At 41.7% G+C, this 21735-nt stretch overlaps 1 protein-coding gene across 2 annotated transcripts in view; it reads left to right on the plus strand.

Moving 5' to 3' along the window:
• The window catches only part of LOC147679671 (serine dehydratase-like), a 162979-nt gene that overhangs the window by 92508 nt on the left and 48736 nt on the right, over positions 1-21735 (plus strand). For both annotated transcript variants that reach the window (XM_086943255.1, XM_086943256.1), the window contains exons 2-4: positions 2747-2924; positions 4649-4688; positions 13315-13454. In XM_086943255.1, coding sequence (XP_086799381.1) covers positions 2775-2924; positions 4649-4688; positions 13315-13454 — 330 coding nt within the window. In that variant the 5' untranslated portion in view covers positions 2747-2774. The remainder of the gene's footprint in view (positions 1-2746; positions 2925-4648; positions 4689-13314; positions 13455-21735) is intronic.

The following is a 21735-nucleotide window of genomic DNA, read 5'->3' on the forward strand; positions in this document are numbered from 1 at the left end:
CCTTAAAGATGGGATTTTATTGGTTCAAATCCGAATCTACAGTACTCGAATGATTATCTCTAGGTCATCTACAGCTGCTTTTATAGCAAAGAGGCCTATTAAAATTGAGTGCAAGCTGCCATCGGACCTCCAGAGTGTTGTGTGATTTCCTGTAATTACGAAACAGCAGAGGTCTCCATGATGTGGTAAGCGCTTCTCTGCCTCTTTGCTGTATGTTTCTGTACACCTTAAGAGACCCATGCAGATGGCTCCAGTGAAGGGTTAGTGACCTTACCTGGTGGATACGCCTTGTTTGCTTGCTTGCTCTTTTGTAGTGTATTGGTCTGTATCATTGGGGAAAGGCCTTCAGACGTTTTAGTAGTAAATGTGAAAGGGATGGAGAGTCTCAAATCAAATCAAACTGTATTTTTTATAGTGTGGCTTATCATCCGTGACAATATCATGCAATGGGCTGTGAGTCTCACTCAAAGAGCAAGTTCCTGAGGCCCTTACTGAAGTTTGTCAAAGAGGGAGCTGTTCAAAGGTGGAGGGGAAGGGCGTTCCAGGCTTTGGCTGCAAGGCAGGAGAATGATCGTCCTCCGGTGCAGCAGTGGAGGATGCGCGGACCTGTTTGAGGGCGAGGTGAGAGGAGTGGAGGTTTTTGGGTGGATGGTGGAAGTTCAGGCGGTGGTTCATGTATGCCGGTCCTTAGTCATGTAGGGCTTTGTAGGTGTGAATCAGGAGCTTGAAAAGACTTCTCTTCTGAATGGGGAGCCAGTGGAGGTCTCTCAGGTGTTGGGAGATGTGGGACTTTATAGGCAGGTTGAGGATCAGTGTGGCTGCTGCTGATTTCTGGATCATCTGGGGTCTTCTCATGAGTTCGCCAGTGGTGCCTGCATAGATTGTGTTACCGTAGTCCAGACTGCCGGTGATGAGGGCCTGCGACACTCTATTTCCTTGTGCCAGTGGCTGGCCATTTGGAATCCTACAGAGCCTGCGGAACGTGTGGAAGCAGGCTGAGGAGACAGTGTTGTCCGGTCTGTTCATGGAGAGCTCCCTGTCTAGGATGATGCCAAGGTTGTAGGCGTAATCTTTCGGAGTGGGGTTGGTCCAAATTACGATGACCACCAGGCAAAAGCCCATGCTATACACAAATTGCCCTTCTAAAATTACTACAGCCTGTAGTAAATTACTCCAGTTCAGATCTGTAGTAAGTCCAGCACCACACATGGCTAACCACTGGTACTGCAACATCCTCACAAATTAGTGGAGGTAGCGATTTAAAATACAGTCCATTAGGAAATAAAATAAAATAAAATAATTTAAAATAGTTGAAAATACAAATAAACATAATTTACTATAAAAAAGTCTGAAAATATTATGTTTATTATTTAATCATGAAATATTTTAACAACTTTTTTGAATAAATAAAATGTTACATTATATTTCAGTAAAATATAATTGAATTCCTCTGAATTAATTATACACCTTAGCGTTAATGATAATAATTTATTTTCGTCACAGTGGGAATGTATTTTTTAATTTAAACTTCAGCAAAAACAGTCTAATTTAATATATTCAAGTATGTTAAATTTTTAATTAAACATTTATTTAATCATGCTGTATAACTTTTTCTTGTGTTCTTCATTTAAAATAAGTCAATAAAACGAATTTACATTCATATTTAACATAAAAATATTTGTACCATTTTGTTTCAAAGTTTAATAAATGGTTTTACTTTTCAGTATACTTTACCATAGGGAGCCTATGCAATCAGGGTGAAGATCTCCTAGTGGTAAAGTATAGGGAGCATTCCCCTACATTTTTCTACTGGGAGATCTTTATAGTCAGGACAGAGATCTCCTTATGATAAAGTATATGGTAATGGTTTAGTAGTAATTTATACTTGCAAGTTTGACTCCACCTTCTTTTACAGGGTTTTGAGACGTTTAGAGTAAAATTTGAGTAACTTTACACTCAGATTTTGGGAAAAGTAGTAAAGTTACTCAAAAGTGTGAGAGTAAAAGTTAGATGTGTAACTTACTCACAAGTATAAATCACCTTTGTGAAAAACCTGCACAGTGTTCCCAAATGAATATCAATTGTAATTGCTGCCATCATGGAATTATGGATGTATACTTTCATTATTAAAAGACGTTGAATCCTGATACAGAGCAAGTAGGCCCCAATAGAAGGACTGCGTTTACAAGAACCAACACAGGGATAGAAAGGTGGTCGCTGGAGAGAGGCAAGCATTTCGAACAGTTTTAATGTATTTTAAAAGTAATGCACTTTTGAAGAACTGACCACTCACAGGCGCATGCTGTATTTGATGGGAGTGTCTTTAATGAAAAAGACCTAGCAGCTCCACTATGGTCCCAGTCACCAATAGCAGGGGCCGCCTGGCTGGTAGGCCCTTAGGTAGGCCATAGTAGAAACTCACTCAATGAGACTCCGAGCAGCTTCACAGGTCTGGTGCCCATCAGAGGCCCAACCGTAAGTTGACCTCACTCTTGATACCTGTATAATGTGTACACAAGGACATGGTTAACCATTTAATTGAAGAACAAATGGACAGCAATGATTGCATACGTCTAAAGTCCCAGTGGAGTCAATAATCAGGCTATAGAAAAGTTTAAGTACTCCACAGTACGTAGATGGCTTCCCATGCATTGCATACTGAAAATATAGTAACCATGGGTTTGTGGGCTGTCAGGTGTGTGGCATCTCTCATCCTGTATTCTGTGTCTTTGTCTCTGTCCTGCAGGTTCCTGTCTGGGCAGTCTGCTCACATCATGGGAGATAATGTGTTCCACCTCAACACCCCCCTCCTGGAGAGTAAAGCCATGTCCTCCCTGGCTGGCACCAAGGTTTTCATGAAGATGGACAATGTCCAGCCAGTGGGGTCCTTCAAAATCCGTGGAATTGGTCACTTGTGCCAGAAGGTGCGTACTTCAGATAATTGTGTGACAGTGCCGGGCCAGTCCAGTGCAGGTTCCCGCGTGGTCTTGGTGGCTATGATTTAGTAAATGATCATTACCATCATCTGGGTTTTGTGCGGAGTCAGAAGTCTTTCCTGTCTGACGTGACTTGGGGTTTTCTAGTTCCTGCTCCTCCCATTCCACATCTATGCTCCAGGCTCTGTGATGACCGGCTAGTGACATTCTGCCTCTAAAATGGCCTCCGGCTGTGAGAGAACAGGGTGATATTCTAAATTTAGTGTTACAAGTCTTAGTTTCCCAGGTGGAATTGTGGCTCATTGACAGCACAAAGGTATCGGATAATCTAAAAGTTGCACAATTATGGACCTTTTGGCCTAGTTAATGTTAATGCGTGTCTAATTCTGTTGCTTTCCTCTTCATTGAAGCCACTCCATCAATTCAGTACCTCGCTTTTCTTACCTTTAGTTCACTTTCCTACCGTGATTTGGTTGATGCCTTTATCTTTCTTTCTTTTTTTCACAACCAAGTTACTGTCACCTGCTCCCCCAAGCCATTTACCTCCTTTAGTGTGTATGTGCCACTCTAAGATCACTTTCTTCTATATAGTGTCTCATTTCCCCTCTTGTTTCCACTATTCTGTGTTTGTAGATCTTCTTGTTTTATCTATTTTCCCTTGTTCTTGTTACACTCTTTGCTATTTAACTCACCCCCTTCCATATAAGTATTCTGCATGCATATCTCACTATCTATCCTTCCCCCCACTCTCTGGCAACTCTCCTCTATCTCTCACCCTCTCTTCTTCCTCTTCCACTCACTATCCGTGCTTCTTTTCTCTGTCATTATGAACTTTATTCTTCGCGCCATTCTCAGTCTGTACTCACCAGCGTTACTTCTACCCGGAACTCATCCCTCCAGGCATTCACAACAACATAGGAAGCTGCAAGTGCCCCCCTGATGGGAACCTGTTCCATAGCGAAGTTATCTGAAAAGGTTCCTCGCATAGTCTCACATTCTCTGAATTGTTCAATGGCTGATCATAGGATCATATTCATTACTTAGTCTAAGGACTAACTATTAATAAACTTGTATGGGGTAACCAAGCCCTCTATCCATCCCTTAGCATCTAAAGAAGCCCAGTCTTGTTGAACCTTTTCCATAATGGAGGCTTGCACGATTTCTGTGTAAAGGGTCTGTGGCACAAAACCTTTGGCTTTGGGGACAGGGCACTTTGGCCACACCCTGAGCAAAATCACGTGCCCACAGAATCTCTAAATCTGTGGTACGTGACGCTTTGGCCATACCCTCCAGCTAGCAATGTGCCCCAATCACCCCTGTGTAAAGGCTTTGTTGGTGAATTACGGGCTCTGGGCGCAGGACATACTTTACAGCTTCACCCGGCGGGCAGCCCGTCAGCCTCATAATAGAGTGGTCTTCCTTTTTTATTTTTCTTAAAATCTGTGGATCTTGAAAGGAATCCACAGACCCAAGATGAGGCTGTATCCTAATCTTGTATCTAATGCACTTGAGCGATTCCTCAGAATCCCCTGATCGCATTTTGTATCTGCTGGTTCTGTAACCCTCCAGCTCAAGTTGAAGAGCAATATATATTTATTTATGCTATTCCTTTTCTCACTCTTTCCTAGAAACTGGGACATCATCCCATGGATTGTACAATGTTTCCCTTTCTTCTGAAAGTTCAATGACATTTCTAATTTTCTTTTTTGCAGTATGTGGAGCAAGGCAGCAGACACTTCATATGCTCGTCAGGTAATCCAGTATTTGAGGATTCATTAATACAGAGGGATAGTGAAGTGATGAAAGAAAGGAGAAAGAGAGAAAGAAGTGAGGAAGGTTTAATGAGTTATTTGGGAAGGACAATCAAATGAAAATGAAAAATTAGATAAGGGAAGGGGAAAGGGAAGTAAGCCATGAAATAAATTGATGCAGTATACAAGAGGTAGCAAAGGAAGCTGGAACACACGGCAACAACAAAAAATAAGGGAAAAAAATCTGGTAAGTTTGAAAGACGGGGTTTGATTGAAGTAACTAGATAGAATCTAATTCAGGTATCAACGGGTTCAGATGACAAAGAAGTGAGGGAAGACCAGATGAAGGCTAGAAGAGAGGAATGAAACAGGATAGAGATAAATTAAGAGACGCAATTAGAAATAAATTAAAGAAGGAGGCAAAGAAGGCAAACGTGAATTTGAGGAGGAAAAGCAGTAATGGGAAGAAAGAGTACAGAAAGAGAGAGAAATGGTAGAGAAAGGGATGAAAAAGAAAAAAGAAAAAGGTATACTGAAGGCTAAATGTAGAAGAGAAGACAGAATGCTGCACAAGTACTCTCACAGCATCCTCACTTCTCTATCAGGGCCGAACAAGTCGCAGTTCTTGGTGCTCCCAATGATCCCTTCTGGCATACGGGGTCAACGTAACTCACAGTTCATGGGCTCTGGCCCTATAAGCGCAGTGATATTTTCCCAGGCAGCGCCTCCTGGCATACGGGGTCCCCGTCTCACTACCGCACAGTGGTATAGTCCATTTTCTCATGTCACTCTATTCCCAGGCAGCCCCTCTTGGCATATAGGGTCACTACAATGCTACCAATCACAGGCTCTGAGTTGATCAGTGCTGCACAACACACTGCCAAATTTACGGTGTCCCTCCCTTGACGGGGGTCGCCGACTCTGTCCTGCACACAGGCAATGACCGGATTGGTGCAGCAGCCTTTTCCTCATCGCTCACACAGAGAGTCCACTCCCCAACCACTGGGCTGAAAAGGAAAACTAGCAACAGCACCAGAATCTAGGGAGAGTGAGAAGAAATGGTAGTATGAAATCCTAATGCTACTAGCTGCTCCTCTTCTACTCTAGGACCTGGAAAACAAGTTATGTTTAATAAACCATATGACAATAAGACCATAACTGCCTGATTGTCCACAGGTCTCTTGCCTGGCAATAATGTGGAATAGTAAGAACCCATTGTTGGTTGCCAATAAATTGACTCCAATCACCCACAAAAAGGAATACATCTTGCCATTCTAATTTGAAACAATACTGTACACCCCTTATTCTAATGCAATCTGGATCGGCATCAAGTCGTCTTTGAATGAAAATGCCCCCATAGTGTGGCGTTTCAGACCTCAAAAAGGGATCACTGAAATAATATAGACTGCCAAAATATCGACCTGCAAAAATATTGTTGCCAAAATATCGACAGACAAAATATCGACTTTCTATCTACAAACAGGTAAGTACAAAAATATCGAGTACAAAATATCGTTAACAATAATATAGATGTAAAAAAATCGACTTTATTAAAAACAGTGTTAAATTAAATTAATATTAAATTTTAATTACTAAAATATACTTAAAAATACTTAAATTAAATTATAATAATTAAATAATAAATGAAAATAATAAAAATAATTTTTTACAATCTTATTTGTTGACCCTGAACCCTAAAATATACCCCTTTACCCAAAAACCCCAAACTGACCCTGAACCCTAAAAATACCCCTTTACCCAAAAACTAAAAACTGACCCTGAACCCTAAAAATGCCCCTTTACCCAAAAACTGAAAACTGACCCTGAACCCTAAAAATGCCCCTTTACCCAAAAACTGAAAACTGACCTTGAACCCTAAAAATGCCCCTTTACCCAAAAAACTGAAAACTGACCCTGAACCCTAAAAATGCCCCTTTACCCAAAAACTGAAAACTGACCCTGAACCCTAAAAATGCCCCTTTACCCAAAAACTGAAAACTGACCCTGAACCCTAAAAATGCCCCTTTACCCAAAAACTGAAAACTGACCCTGAACCCTAAAAATGCCCCTTTACCCAAAAACTGAAAACTGACCCTGAACCCTAAAAATGCCCCTTTACCCAAAAACTAAAAACTGACCCTGAACTCTAAAAATACTCCTTTACCCAAAATTTATCAATATTATTTAATTACAAAATAATTATTAATTAACAATAACAATAAAGTAAATATATTAGCACATTAGCTGTAATTATTTTAATAATAATTATTTTTTCCCAATTAATTACTTAACAATAACACAAAATTATATATATTAAAATGTACTCTAATTAATGTAATTAACTAATTACAATTAATCAATTACCAATTAATTACTAATTCAAAATATGTACAAAATTATATTAATTAATTAACTAATTATTATTAATTATCAATTAATTATTAATTATAAATATTTACAAACATATATTAATTAATTAATTATTATTAAATTACTTCTCTCCCTATTCCCCTATAAACCCACAACCCGCTACAGAATTACATAACGCAATTATTAAAAAAACAAAATCCATTTAATAAAATATTTTATAACATTAATACACACTTTTCACACATATTATTACATAAAAATACACTATAAAATATTATATATTATTAAAAATTCGATATTTTTGCTATCTATATTTTATACAGTCGATATTACTTCACTTACCTGAAAAACTATATTTTTGTAGTCGATATTATGTCCAGTCGATATTTTGTCCAGTCTATATTTAAAACTCGATATTATGTCCAGTCGATATTTTGGAGTCGATATTTTGTGTGTTCACCCTCAAAAAGATTAGTGAGGCAAGGCCAACAAGAAAGTGTACTTAGTGGAAAAAATGAATTCAAGCATCCAACAAGCCAGGAAGTAAGACCAATCAAAAAAGACAAGGCTTCCATTTAGAACGGAATTGTCGATTTACTGCTAAAAAACTGGGTAGACCATTAAATTAAGAAATTTGGATCCAAACGCAAACGGGTTGTTAAAGTCTAGCTCAAGTTTGCCACAAGTGCGCTTCCATCTGTTTTAACACACTACAGAACATTTGTAAGTTACAATAATGAACACATGGCATTTTATGGGACTAGAGAGGTAGTGATTCTTTTCGCGATCATTATACAATAGACTGTGTTTGCAAGTCTGCACTACTGGAATTGTTACAATACTTACGCATTTCAGTGATTCACCTCCCTACACAATATATTTATCATTCCTTATTCAATATACATCTTCAAATTTAGAATGAAGCATTGAATTGCATGACAGGCACAAGAGTGAGGGGGGTCTTAGTGAAAAGAACATAAACTGCTTACTCCCTGACCCTAAAAGTGCAACAGCTTTATTTTCTGCATTCTGACACGTGCTCAAGAGGTAATAATCTGGGAGACAGGTGTGCGAAGTAGAAGATAGGGGAATAGTCCAAACTCCTCTATCATTGCGTCATGGACAAAAGACAGTTGGAAAACTTAAAAAAAACTTCTTGGTGAACAAATATTTAATGCCAGGGATAGGAGCACTTTTCTTTGATGGCCAGGTCAGGAACCATTTCAAGAACCTATGATTGTAGAAAGCTTTGCTTTGTTGGAAAGAATAACTCTGAGATGTCAAAAGATTGATAAATTGTTTCAGGTAGGCGATTGGATGGAGATATTGGCGTCAGCTACTTCCCAGGGGGCTACACGACCCACATAGAGCAAGGACAGAGAGTGCCCTATATGAAACAGGATGGCTGTAGCTTCTGCCCTCAATGTGATTTTTGAGAAGTCTATACTATTCTCTCCTGATAGAAAATTTAAATTATGCTACCCATATGTCTAAACAGAGATTCCGGAACAGAAGCGTGGGTGTGTCACAGATTGAGAGGCCTTACGTTTTGGACACAGGAGGGTGTGACCTTTGTCACCTTTAGGAGATGCTTGTTCATAGAGCCAGTTTCTGGCCATGGCTGGACCCGCAGCACTGCCTAGACAAAGGGCCATTAATACATTCACATGGATCAATTGTAAGGGTGAATCTACCTCTCAAACCTCTGGCTGATGCCAGAATTGGATCAAGGCAATGTATGAGGTGAGGACGGGTTAGCTGAGGGGTTTTGTCTCAGAGTGTGGGCTGCCTCCTGCCAGGAAATACCCTGCTGGGGACAAAGTGCAGGCAAATAGTGGACTAGAGCAGTGGCACTGTTGCTTTCAGGAAAGTACACTCTGTCCTAATGGACAAACCTGCACAAAGAAAGCTCTTCCTTTCATTGCTTATTTTCGCTGTCAGCACGAACCATACACTCCCCTTGCAAGGGAAAATGTGGCCTTGGTGTGTGCAGCTGTAGGTAGACACAGGAGACTGTTGCATTCTGTTCCCCAGTAAAATTTGTAGTTACTTGTAACTTACAAATGATACATAATAACAAGTAGCCTCCAGCAGCCCATCTGTTCCTGTTTACAATTACAAATTTCACTAAGCCACAACGTAGTCATTTAGAAATAAGCAAAAGTAAGGGAAACCCAGCTCTGGATTTAAAAACGAAATCATGTCTATTTTAAATCCAAAATAATTGTAAAATATTAAAAGAAATACAAAACCTAATTTTTAATAACAAATACATTTAAAACAAACGCATACTAATCTATTAGAGTTTGTCTACTTTTGTTTAACACACAAACACACTCACTCTCTTTCTCTCTTACTTATTATTTCTTCCCTACAAACAGCTTTGGCTGTCTGTTGTCGAAAATCCTGTTGTTGACAATACCAGTACTATCCGTGGTCTTTCTGTCAGCCCATTGGACATCATTGGTTGGCTTTCTTACCAGTCTCTTCTGCCTGCTTCCTATGTGATGACTTAGCTTCCTCTTCTTGCTTTTGTACCTCTCCTGGAGCATACCTTCTTTACCAACCTTTTGATTGGATGACTAATATATTTCCACCTCTTACATCTGGTAACACATTTTCCTTTTGATTTTAGCACTTCATGGGAGTGTGTGTGTTTTCTTGCTATCTCCCTATTTGCCCTGTGTGCTACTTCCCCTTTAAACATCAGGCCTTACACGCTCTTCCGTTGCTCTCTGAGCACTCTGTTGCCGTCACCAACCCTTTCCGTCCTGCTCACCTTTTTTTTAATAACCCCCCTCCCGTTACTCAACCTCCCCTCTAAGCTCATCACTGCTGCTTATCAGCAGAATTTATCTGAAAGCCCCATCTTCCCACTCCTCCACTGCTCCCCTACCCCCTCCCTTTTTCTTATTGTCATTTTCACTTTTTAGGAGAAGTTAGCAGTTGCATATTGTTACCTAACCACTCTTTCCTGAAAATGCTCTTTTGTGCAGATTTGTATATTCTTTTTAATTTAACGCTCCAAGAAAGACGCCTGCCAACTTGGAACAGTACAAAAAAAAATAGGGGGTTACTTCATGACGCATACACAAATGCATAGTGATGCAAAAGCACGTACGTGTAATCATGCTGGGGCCACTTTAGCATGATGATGCATGCATGCCTTTACATCATTGTGCTTTCATTTTAGTATATGCTATTCTGCATCAGCAATAACCATTTCTAACACCATCAGCAAAAGGCATTTGCAAAGCCAATAGGTCTACATTGGCAAAGTCAGTTTCTCTTTGGGAGAGAAGGAAGCCTGCTCCAGTCCTATTCGCTTAACCTCGCCCCAACTGACTTCAGCTTATTGTTCCATAGTATAGGCAGTTGCAGTTTCCTCTCAACAGTATAAACAATTAAACTCAATTGGAACCATATCAACATGCACTAAAATACATAATGCATAAGTGGCTGGTGACATCACTATTTATTTATTTTATTTATTTAAACACTTGTTAAGCGCAGCAAAGGCCCTTAACAATATTTATTTGCTCTTTCTTTCAATGGTTTTTCATTCGCTTAATTATAACACAATATTACGTAAAACAAAACCTCTGCTGTTCATTTCGAGTCAAAATTAAAATGAGTTAATTACAGCAAAGCCACGAGAATTTGAAACTCAATTCAATTATTTTCCGAAAGGAAAACAATTATATTAGCAACAACGTTGCAATTTGAGCCCACAGTATTTCACATGTTACACAACAATACAATTCCACCATGGTAAGCAATGGTTTACATTAATCTATGTATCAGAACGTGGGCCTATACATTTGATATGAATGATACGCTCTTTATCCCATTCATCAGGTGTTTTTTATTAGCTAGCACGTAGCCCATGGTGAGCCTAGAAGGTCCATATGCTTTATATGTCTCACCTTTTGACGGTACAGCATATCAAGTTAATCTCAATTCATTTTTTTAATCCAAAAGCAGTGTGAATGATTGAATCACTATATCATTGCCTGCATTTTACATAAAGGGGAGACAGTCTTCCCGGTTCCTTTTCACTAGTCAATTAATTTAGCTACAGTCCTGGCCTTCCTGCTCTCTTTCACTGATCAATACATATACCTACAGGAACAGGTAAACCTCCCCGTAACCTGTCAATAATCCATACAATGTGTTACTTCGTCAAGAGTTGGAGAGAGAGTTGAGTAGAGAAAGAGAGGTTTCTACCAGACCTGAGGAGTTAATTAAACATAATATCCCACTTACCAGTTACTAGTTGCAGTAACGTTCAATTACTAGAATGGTGGTATTACCCTAAATGGCTCTAAGAACTCTAAATGAGAACCTTAGTGCAATATTCAAATTTAATGCATATTTTGACGTACTCTATCATAAATCTCTGGCATGAGCTCAGCTTTACGGTTTCGGATTGATATGGATAACGAAGGCCTAGCTGGAGTCTATGCCACGCGAGTGTTACAGTGAATACCTCAGGTCCCTTTAGTCATGGCTCAGCTCATAGATAAGGTCAGCTAGAAATCTGTTATAAGAACCACCTGATGCAATGAGAGCTACCCATCACAATGCCTTTCAGTCTTGAAGTGTGTCTATGTGTGTTTTACTGGGTCAGTGACTAAACTGTCTTTGACTCTTTAAGTATTTGCAAGTGTTTGGGTGCCTTCTAGTGTCTATTTCTCTGGATACAAAATGATGATTAATTGCCTTTGGGTTGGCCAGAGCCTTCTGTGGCTTTAGGTATCTGATGGTGTTTGTTGGTGTTTGGTTAACTTAACCGCGAGTCTACACTGATCTTTGGTTGTTTCAGCTTTGAATATGTGACATGAGTGAATGAATTTTAATGTATGACACTGTTAATGTTTGAGTATCATGTTTGAGTATCTTTTTGGTTTCTTTTGGAGTTCATGGATTTTTAGGCCATTGCTATTGTACCATTATCTTCGGTGCCTGATAAAGCCTGTTATTTGTTGCATGTTTAATATTATCTAGTTTACTATGAGTGTAATGAGTGATTCTAAAAAGTGTACTTAGGTAGCAAATATGTCAAGGCATGTTTAACTCTCGGTGTTCGATGGTGGTCATTAACAGTTGGTATCTGATTGTGCTTGTTTTTCTTTGGGTGTCAGATACTGTCTATTAGTAGTTGAATACCAAATGGTGTCTTTTAGCACATTTTGTTCACTGAGTGCCCTATTTTATTTATTAGTCTTCGATTACCTGAGAGCGTGCATTATTCTTTCTGTTTTGATGACATACATTGATCATTTGTTAATGACTAATGTTAGTTGGTTATTTGATTGTACCTGTTGGGTTTTACATGCATGGTTCAATTTATCTGTGAGCATTTGATTTGGTCCACTGTATTTTAAGTGTCTGACCATACTTGTTGAACTTTATGTGTTTAATATTTCACTTTATGTTTAGAAGTCTGATAGTCTTCTGATAGTTATCTGATAGTGTATCTAATAGTGTTCATTGGTCTTTTAGTGTCTGCCAATGATGCTTTCTCACTGGAAGTACGATGGGGCACATCGGTCTTTGAGTGTTTTATTCGGCTGTGAGATAAATCCTCATCTCTTTTTCCGTCAGCCATCTTCTGTCTAAAGCTGCTTACTTCTCCATGTTTTTCCCCATGCTGCCTCCTCTCTGCATTATTTTCTCTCCATCTCTACGACTATCTCCCTTTGACTGTGGTGATTCTTATCATGTCTATACCCTGTCTTTTCTGTTCAAGTCTCTCTCACAATTCATTACCCTTATTTTAGTTCCTTCTCGTTCCCCACCAATGTAGCTCTCTCTCACATACTTACATACACTGTCCATCATTTTTTGTTTAACTGATCATTACAATCTGCCTTTTTGTTCACCATCGTCTTGCTGTGAATACACTGCCTTATTTTGATGACCTTTCCCTCTCTTGCCTCTATACACATTATGCACTTTCTTGCAGCACTCCCTCTTATTCTATCTGTGCACATTCTGTTACTTGTTTTGCTATTCTACTCCACATTCTTTACTTTCCCTTCCCTTCTCTATTCTCTTGCTCTCTATATTCCCCTGCCATCTCTTATATGTGTTGCTCGTCCCCTAATTTGTTCTCTGCACAATAATCTTCGTCTTCTTTTCTCATGCTTTCACCCTGCTCACAATTTTATATTCTTTGTAAAAAAACGAAAAACACACGTCTTTTGTTTCTCTCCAATTACCTTACTTTTGTGCCCATTCCTTCCTCTCTCCAGGTGGTAATGCTGGTCTTGCGGTTGCCTATGCTGCTGAGAAGCTGGGGATATCTGCTTCCATCCTGGTACCCTGTTCCACCCCGGATATAATAGTGCAGAAGCTAAAGGGGTACGGGTGTGATGTGGAAGTATTTGGAAAGGTATGTGGTCTTTGTAAATCCTCTTCACCTCTGGTCCTGATATATATATATATATATGTGTATATATATATATATATATATATATATATATATATATATATATATATATATATATATATATATATATATACTGTCCTTATTTTCACTTGCCTGAATAAAGCATTTTTGAGGAAGCACGCTTGGTGGCCCTGAGTACACACACCAAAGGAGTGTGTGTTTTTTGTTTGGAATATTTATATATATATTTTAGACCTGGCATAATTCGCGTGAGTCTCCCTTCCATTTTCACAGATTGCCTCCTCTGTTTTGATATGTTTTTGCTGGATTTATGCTTTGGGCACTGTGCCACTGCTAATCAGTGCCCCAGTGAAGTGCTCCCGATGTTACATTAATGTACTAATTGGTTATTCCACGATTGGGTTATTTGATTTATCTGTCAGCCCCTAGTATAGTGCACCAGATTTGCCCAGGGCTTGTAAATCAAATGCTGCTGGTGGGCTTGCAGCACTGGTTGTGTCACCCGGCTGCCATTGCAAGGCCTGTGTGCAGTCTAGCACTGCCATGTCGACTTGGTCAAGTGCACCCACTTGCCAGTCCCTAACCTTCCCTTTGCTTCATATTAGGCACCCCTATGGTAGGCCCAAGGGCAGGGTGCATTGTAAGTACAAGGTAGGAAAAACTCTGATGTGTGTAGCATGTTCTAATAGAGAATTACAGCCATTTTCGTTTTTTACTATTGAAGGCTACCATTTCTCGTAGGCCAGAATGGGCAGTTAGATTATTACATTCTTATAATCCTAACTGACTCAGGGAACATGGTAGAAATTCGAATTTAGTATGCCTGAACTCAGAATAATAAAGTACATCTTTTGGTAAAGTTTATTTTAATATTCTGTGTTTGCAAATACCACTTTTAGAAAGTAGGTATTTTCTTGCCTAACCATTTGAGCCTGCCTCTGTTGGGTTGTGTATTCCTTGTCTGGTTTTGTGAGTGACAGGTCTGGGGGGGGGGTTCCAGGAGACAGACTGGGGCAGCCCAGTGGTGAATAGACAGATCTGCATCTAGATGGGAGGGAGGAGTTGCACCTGGGACCTGAATAGGGCTGGGCCTTCCCTCTACAATGCTGGCTCCACCCCCTGTGGCTTGTCTGATGTCTCTGCCCCGCACTGTGAAAGGAGAGGAGGAATCATGTCAACAGTTTGCTGCAGAGCTGCATCTTTACTCCCCTGTGCTGGCTCCCCCTCCTGTGGGGCGGCTGATGTCTCTGCCCTGCACAGTGAAAGGAAGGAGAGAGTCATGTAAACAAAGTGCTCAGGAACTGGTTTGGACTAGGCAGAGGACTCTCTGCCTTCAGAGAACAAAGGATTTTGTCATACAAATATTGAGACCCTGATCCCAAGAAATTAGATCACTTCTGGATAAGAAACCTTTCTGCCAAGGAGAAGAACCAAGGAAGCTGCAGGAGTTTGTACTGCCCCTCTGCCAGTGTGCTGTTTGCTGGGTTGGCCTGCAGTGGTTGCTTCATTGCCAAGGGAAAGGAGAAGGAACTTTGTAAGAACTTTCATCTACAGAATATTCTCCAAGGGCCTTGAACTGTGCTTGCCTCTTGTTGAAGTCTCAGGGAGATAAAAGACTTCACCTCCAGCTCCCTCCTGAATTTCCTTGCTGGGAATTCTGACTCCAGACACTTGCGTGCCGCTGGGAGCTGGAAGCGCGACGCATCGAAAAGAAGCGTGTCGCCGCCGCAGCTGAAATCATCGCAACGCCAGAGAAGCGAGCCTTCGCTGCATCTCCCTGGAAGCGTGTGTTCATCGAAGCTGCCTGCTGTCGCATCACCGGAGAAGCGTGACGCCATCGAGAGAGTCGTCATTAAGCATGGGCGGAAAATCCGTTTCGCTTGCGGATTTTGCGGATTTTCGGTAAATTCGCAATCCGCGAGATTCGCGAATCTCCCGCAAAATCCGCAAATCCGCGAGCAGCGGATTTTGCTCGCACTGCTCACACTGTTCGCGTGAGTTCGCGGCTTCCCAGTACAACTTCGCGCCCCGCGAATAAGTGCAAAATTGCAGAAATACGATCTTAGCAAAACTGAAACTACTTACCAGGTTCAAAAGTTCAGGCTCATCATTAGTAGCCATTTCCTGTAGTGCTTCCTGAGGGGCCCCTCCAGAGTTCAGTTGCCAGTTGCAACTATTATGTGACCCTGCTCTGAACCTCAGAATAGTTACACATATGCCACAAAGGTCCTGAATTACAGCTAAGGGAGACAAGCAGGAGCCAGGCTGGAGGTTCAAATCCATTAATCAGCCCCTAATTCATTATTGTCAGTTGGGGCAGGGCAGGTGTTGTAACTAATTTTGCAACAATGAAAGCACTTAGCAAGTGCAAAAGATCACTAATCAGGAAGCACTAAGGAAGCAGGTGCCAGCTAAAAAAATATTCTGTGACACATTAATCAGCCCCAAATTAATTCAGGTCACTTGAGGCAGGGAAGGTGTGCTTGCGTTGCCACAATAATGTACACTGACTGGACAACCAGAGGGTGCTGTGATGAAACAGAGGGTGGCATGGGTGGGCCAGAGGGTGGCATGAGTAGTCAGAGAGTGGCAGTGGTGACAGAGAGTGGCAGTGATGAAGAAGAGTGTCCCAAACAGGCTGGACACGTAGAAACAACAAGTTCGCGAAACTTGCGACCCGACAGGTAAGTTCGCAATTTGCGACATTGTACAAAACCCTCGCGAACTGGCAGAAACCCGTGCAAACACACAAAAAAAAAATTCGCGAGAATTCGCGGATTTTGCGGATTGCGAGTTCGCAAATCCGCAAAATTCGCGAACGCGAGATTCGCAAAATTCGCCCATGCTTAGTCGTCATTGCATCACCGGAGAAGCATGTCGCAGGGCCTGTCGCGGCTCCAAAGTACAGAGTCGTCGCAAGGCTGCCAGGGCGTCATCGTCATCTCATCACCGCATCAAGGGCACCATCTTCTTGCATCGCAACCGGATCATCGCACCACATCAAGGCACCATCTTGCGCACCTCAACGGGCAGCAGGCCGAGAATCTACGCATCACCTCCGCAACGGTAAGGCTCACGACGAGTCCCCTACTCTGCACAAGCATTAAGGAAGGACGCAACCGTTCCGCTGGGTCATGGAACCGACGCATCTCCCCTTTTGCAAGCCTTTTGTTTACATGGCGTTACGCATCCAGGTACTTTGTTGAGAACTTTGTCGCATTTACCATCAACTTGAACTAAGAGACTTGAATCATCTTTGAAGTAATCTTAAGTGTACTATTGTGGATTTTTGTCGTTTGTGGTCTTGTGTTTAAGTCTATATAAAGAGTACTTATTTTTATAAAACCTGTGTTGTGTCCATCTGTAGTGTTCTCACTGTATTACTGTGTATATTCACAAATGCTTAACACACTGCCTCTGAGATAAGCCTGTCTGCTCGTGCCAAGCTACCAAGGGGGTGAGAAGGGGCTATTAAGGAGTGTAATCCCCGTATCCTGACTTAGAAGTAAGGGTCCCTTTTTGGACAAAGGTGAATAGAGACCCCCAGATCTAACAAAAAAATAAAAATAAATAATAAATTAAAAAAAAATAACTTTGGTGCCGGTTGACAAATCTGCCTGAAAATTTCCTCAAACTTGCCTCGCGAAGCTCCGGTCCTTCCTCGAAAGTTTGGGGGGGATTTGTCAAGCGGGGGCCGAGATAAAAGGGGGGTCCCAAGACGTGTTTTCCCCATGTTAATTTCCATAGGGCGGTCGACCTCACTTTTAGCCTGAACGGCTGAATGGATTTCCACCAAACTTGGCATAATTGTAGGGACTGGTAGCCCGATGTGCCTTTGCTATGTCTTAAGAAATGTGCTCCAGTGGTTTTTGAGTAATTTAGGTTCAAAAAAATATATATATCTATGGCCGCGCCCCGGTACGCGCACCGGTGCGCGCTCCGGGCGCGCCACGCGAGGTGCGCACGGAAAGCTGATTGGCTCTCGGGTGTCTGTAAACATTCAAAACAGTCTGGAGCGGCCGCTATCTTGTGTCTCGGTACGATCGAGACACAAGAGGTGGCAAAAACAAAGGGGGAAATGACCATAAGGGGGCAGAGTAGACCCCCCCTGACCCCCTAGGTCTGATGTGGGTGCTTCCTGGAAAACCTTTTATTTTCAGAACCGGCATATTTCACACCATTAACAAAGTTCCTTACGCGTTTCAGAGCCGGGGGGCTCCTTTATCAGAGGATGGCACTTGTTCCAACTGACAAACATGCAGGAGCGCCATTAATTGCATGCTCATTTCTTCCCCACGTGACTCTCACAGGTGAGTAATTATTCAGGCACGCTGGAACCCGTAGTTTCAGTATTTGCAAAAGAAGTTTTCGGAAATACTGAAAGTCAGTTGGAACAAGTGCCATTCTCTGATAAAGGAGCCCCCCCGGCTCTAAAACGCGTAAGGAACTTTGTTAATGGTGTGAAATATGCCGGTTCTGAAAATAAAAACTTTTCCAGGAAGCACTCTTCTGCGTGGGCGTCCGTGCTTCAGGGCAATTCAGGGATTTATTTAAACTCGGTAGCCTGGCCGAGAAGGATGTCCCACCATGGATTGAAATGCCTCAGAGAATCGGACCTTGCAGGGCAGATGAGAGGAATGAAAGGGAATCTGCGTTTTCTCTCCAGTCCACTTGGATTTTAATTTAAAGAAAAGACACAGTTCTGAACTGCACCCACATGGGGAAAACTTATTTCGCAAATACTGAAACTACGGGTTCCAGCTAGGCATGAGCGGATTTTGCGGATTGGCAATCCGCGAATTTGCGGATTTGCAAACTCGCAATCCGCAAAATCCGTGAATTCCCGCGAATTTGCGGATTTTTTTTTTTTTTTGTGTTCGCCCGTGTTTCTGCCAGTTCGCGAGGGTTTTTACAATTTCGCAATTTGCGAACTTACCTGTCGGGTCGCAAGTTTTGCGAACTTGTTGTTTCTACGTGTCCAACCTGTTTGGGACACTCTTCTTCATCACTGCCACTCTCTGTCACCACTGCCACTCTCTGACTACTCATGCCACCCTCTGGCCCACCCATGCCACCCTCTGTTTCATCACCACACCCTCTGGTTGTCCAGTGTACATTATTTTTGGCAAAGCAAAGCACACCTTCCCTGCCTCAAGTGACCTGAATTAATTTGGGGCTGATTAATGTGTCACAGAATATTTTTTTAGCTGGCACCTGCTTCCTTAGTGCGCCCTGATTAGTGATCTTTTGCACTTGCTAAGTGCTTTCATTGTTGCAAAATTAGTTACAACACCTGCCCTGCCCCAACTGACAATAATGAATTAGGGGCTGATTAATGGATTTTAACTTCCAGCCTGGCTCCTGCTTGTCTCCCTTAGCTGTAATTCAGGACCTTTGTGGCATATGTGTAACTATTCTGAGGTTCAGAGCAGGGTCACATAATAGTTGCAACTGGCAACTGAACTCTGGAGGGGCCCCTCAGGAAGCACTACAGGAAATGGCTACTAATGATGAGCCTGAACTTTTGAACCTGGTAAGTAGTTACTTTCAGTTTTGCTAAAATCGTATTTCTGCAATTTCGCACTTATTCGCGGGGCGCGAACTCACGCGAACAGTGCGAGCAGTGCGAGCAAAATCCGCTGCTCGCGGATTTGCGGATTTTTCAGGAAATTCGCAAATCTCGCGGATTGCGGATTTCCCGCTTTCACGAATCGGATCCTACTAAGGAAACAAACATTATCTCCAAGATCTGCTTTAGTTGAACAAACAATGCAGCGCAAAGAACTACAGAGACCAGCATGCTGTGTGGATCAATTAAAAATCATGTCAGTCCCACATATGGAAATTAACAAATGAGCATGCGTCAAAGAAGCACGTTTCAACTAAATGCAGGAGAACGCCTCTGATGAAGTGGTAATTGGACCACAGAAACGCGTCAGGCGAACGTAACTACCCGGATGATGGCGAGAGATGTTAAATGACCCTTGAGGTAACGCACTGTTGAGTGCACCCTGGAAAGCTGAGGCCATTGAATTGCAAAATTTAAACACGGGGGCCTTCCCGTGCAGGATGCACCGGCTCAAACACCGAGCGGCCAAGGCAAAGGAACTTTTCCATTCTGTCAGCACAGCGCGTTGTATATCAAATGACTCGCTTTCACGAATCGGATCCTACTAAGGAAACAAACATTATCTCCAAGATCTGCTTTAGTTGAACAAACAATGCAGCGCAAAGAACTACAGAGACCAGCATGCTGTGTGGATCAATTAAAAATCATGTCAGTCCCACATATGGAAATTAACAAATGAGCATGCGTCAAAGAAGCACGTTTCAACTAAATGCAGGAGAATGCCTCTGATGAAGTGGTAATTGGACCACAGAAACGCGTCAGGCGAACGTAACTACCCGGATGATGGCGAGAGATGTTAAATGACCCTTGAGGTAACGCACTGTTGAGTGCACCCTGGAAAGCTGAGGCCATTGAATTGCAAAATTTAAACACGGGGGCCTTCCCGTGCAGGATGCACCGGCTCAAACACCGAGCGGCCAAGGCAAAGGAACTTTTCCATTCTGTCAGCACAGCGCGTTGTATATCAAATGACTCGCTTTCACGAATCGGATCCTACTAAGGAAACAAACATTATCTCCAAGATCTGCTTTAGTTGAACAAACAATGCAGCGCAAAGAACTACAGAGACCAGCACGCTGTGTGGATCAATTAAAAATCATGTCAGTCCCACATATGGAAATTAACAAATGAGCATGCGTCAAAGAAGCACGTTTCAACTAAATGCAGGAGAACGCCTCTGATGAAGTGGTAATTGGACCACAGAAACGCGTCAGGCGAACGTAACTACCCGGATGATGGCGAGAGATGTTAAATGACCCTTGAGGTAACGCACTGTTGAGTGCACCCTGGAAAGCTGAGGCCATTGAATTGCAAAATTTAAACACGGGGGCCTTCCCGTGCAGGATGCACCGGCTCAAACACCGAGCGGCCAAGGCAAAGGAACTTTTCCCTTCTGTCAGCACAGCGCGTTGTATATCAAATGACTCGCTTTCACGAATCGGATCCTACTAAGGAAACAAACATTATCTCCAAGATCTGCTTTAGTTGAACAAACAATGCAGCGCAAAGAACTACAGAGACCAGCATGCTGTGTGGATCAATAAAAAATCATGTCAGTCCCACATATGGAAATTAACAAATGAGCATGCGTCAAAGAAGCACGTTTCAACTAAATGCAGGAGAACGCCTCTGATGAAGTGGTAATTGGACCACAGAAACGCGTCAGGCGAACGTAACTACCCGGATGATGGCGAGAGATGTTAAATGACCCTTGAGGTAACGCACTGTTGAGTGCACCCTGGAAAGCTGAGGCCATTGAATTGCAATATATATATATATATATATATATATATATATATATATATATATATATATATATATCACCACTTGTGCTCCTGCTGCTGCGCCAGCTATCAATAATCAGCCAACTTCAACAAGGACACGGAAGACCCAGAGTGCAGGTGAGTTTTTTATTTTATCGCACACCACGCCAGGATAACATTTCGCCCTACACAGAGGGCTTGGTCACATGGTGCACCGAAAAAAGTTGCGTGAATTTAAAGTGCTAGTGCAGTATCAACGTCCTCACTGATTGGTTGTGACTTAATTAATCAAATTAACCACACAATTGTAAACACAATATCTATGCATGTGCAAATAAGGGGGCAAGGTGGCAAGGTATGGCAATTAAGTGCAAGTGCTTAAACATTCCTGTATGAATACACATTCGATATCCGGCAAATTTATGACAGATACTAGAAAACAAAGCGGACAGCTACATTAGTATTTCTGTGCACGTAAAAATTGAAAAAAGGTTGCTTATCAAAATATTTCATATATTTACAACTTGTGCAAAAAGGCATTCACCCCAAATGTGCTACCTGGCTCCTGAATAGTCACTGCTTAAATGCAATAGCCAAGTTTATGTCCAGTACGAGAGTCCGCAAACATTTCTAATTAAAATATATACATTAATTCATATATATACATCTATATACAAAAAATATGTTACATACATTTATCAGTGATTACCATTAGGGTTTACACTGGTAATGTTATGCCGGATAGACATGAAGGGCCTAGGGATGAACATGCCCTTCCAACTATAGCTCATACCCTGCTTATAAAGATGTCGAACCCATCTTTGCCCATGACGTTGATTACAGACACCTTAATAAACAAGTGAAAGTTAAA

The sequence above is a fragment of the Lissotriton vulgaris genome, chromosome 11 (genome assembly GCF_964263255.1).
Source record: "Lissotriton vulgaris chromosome 11, aLisVul1.2, whole genome shotgun sequence".
In the NCBI taxonomy this organism is placed as follows: Eukaryota; Metazoa; Chordata; class Amphibia; order Caudata; family Salamandridae; genus Lissotriton; species Lissotriton vulgaris.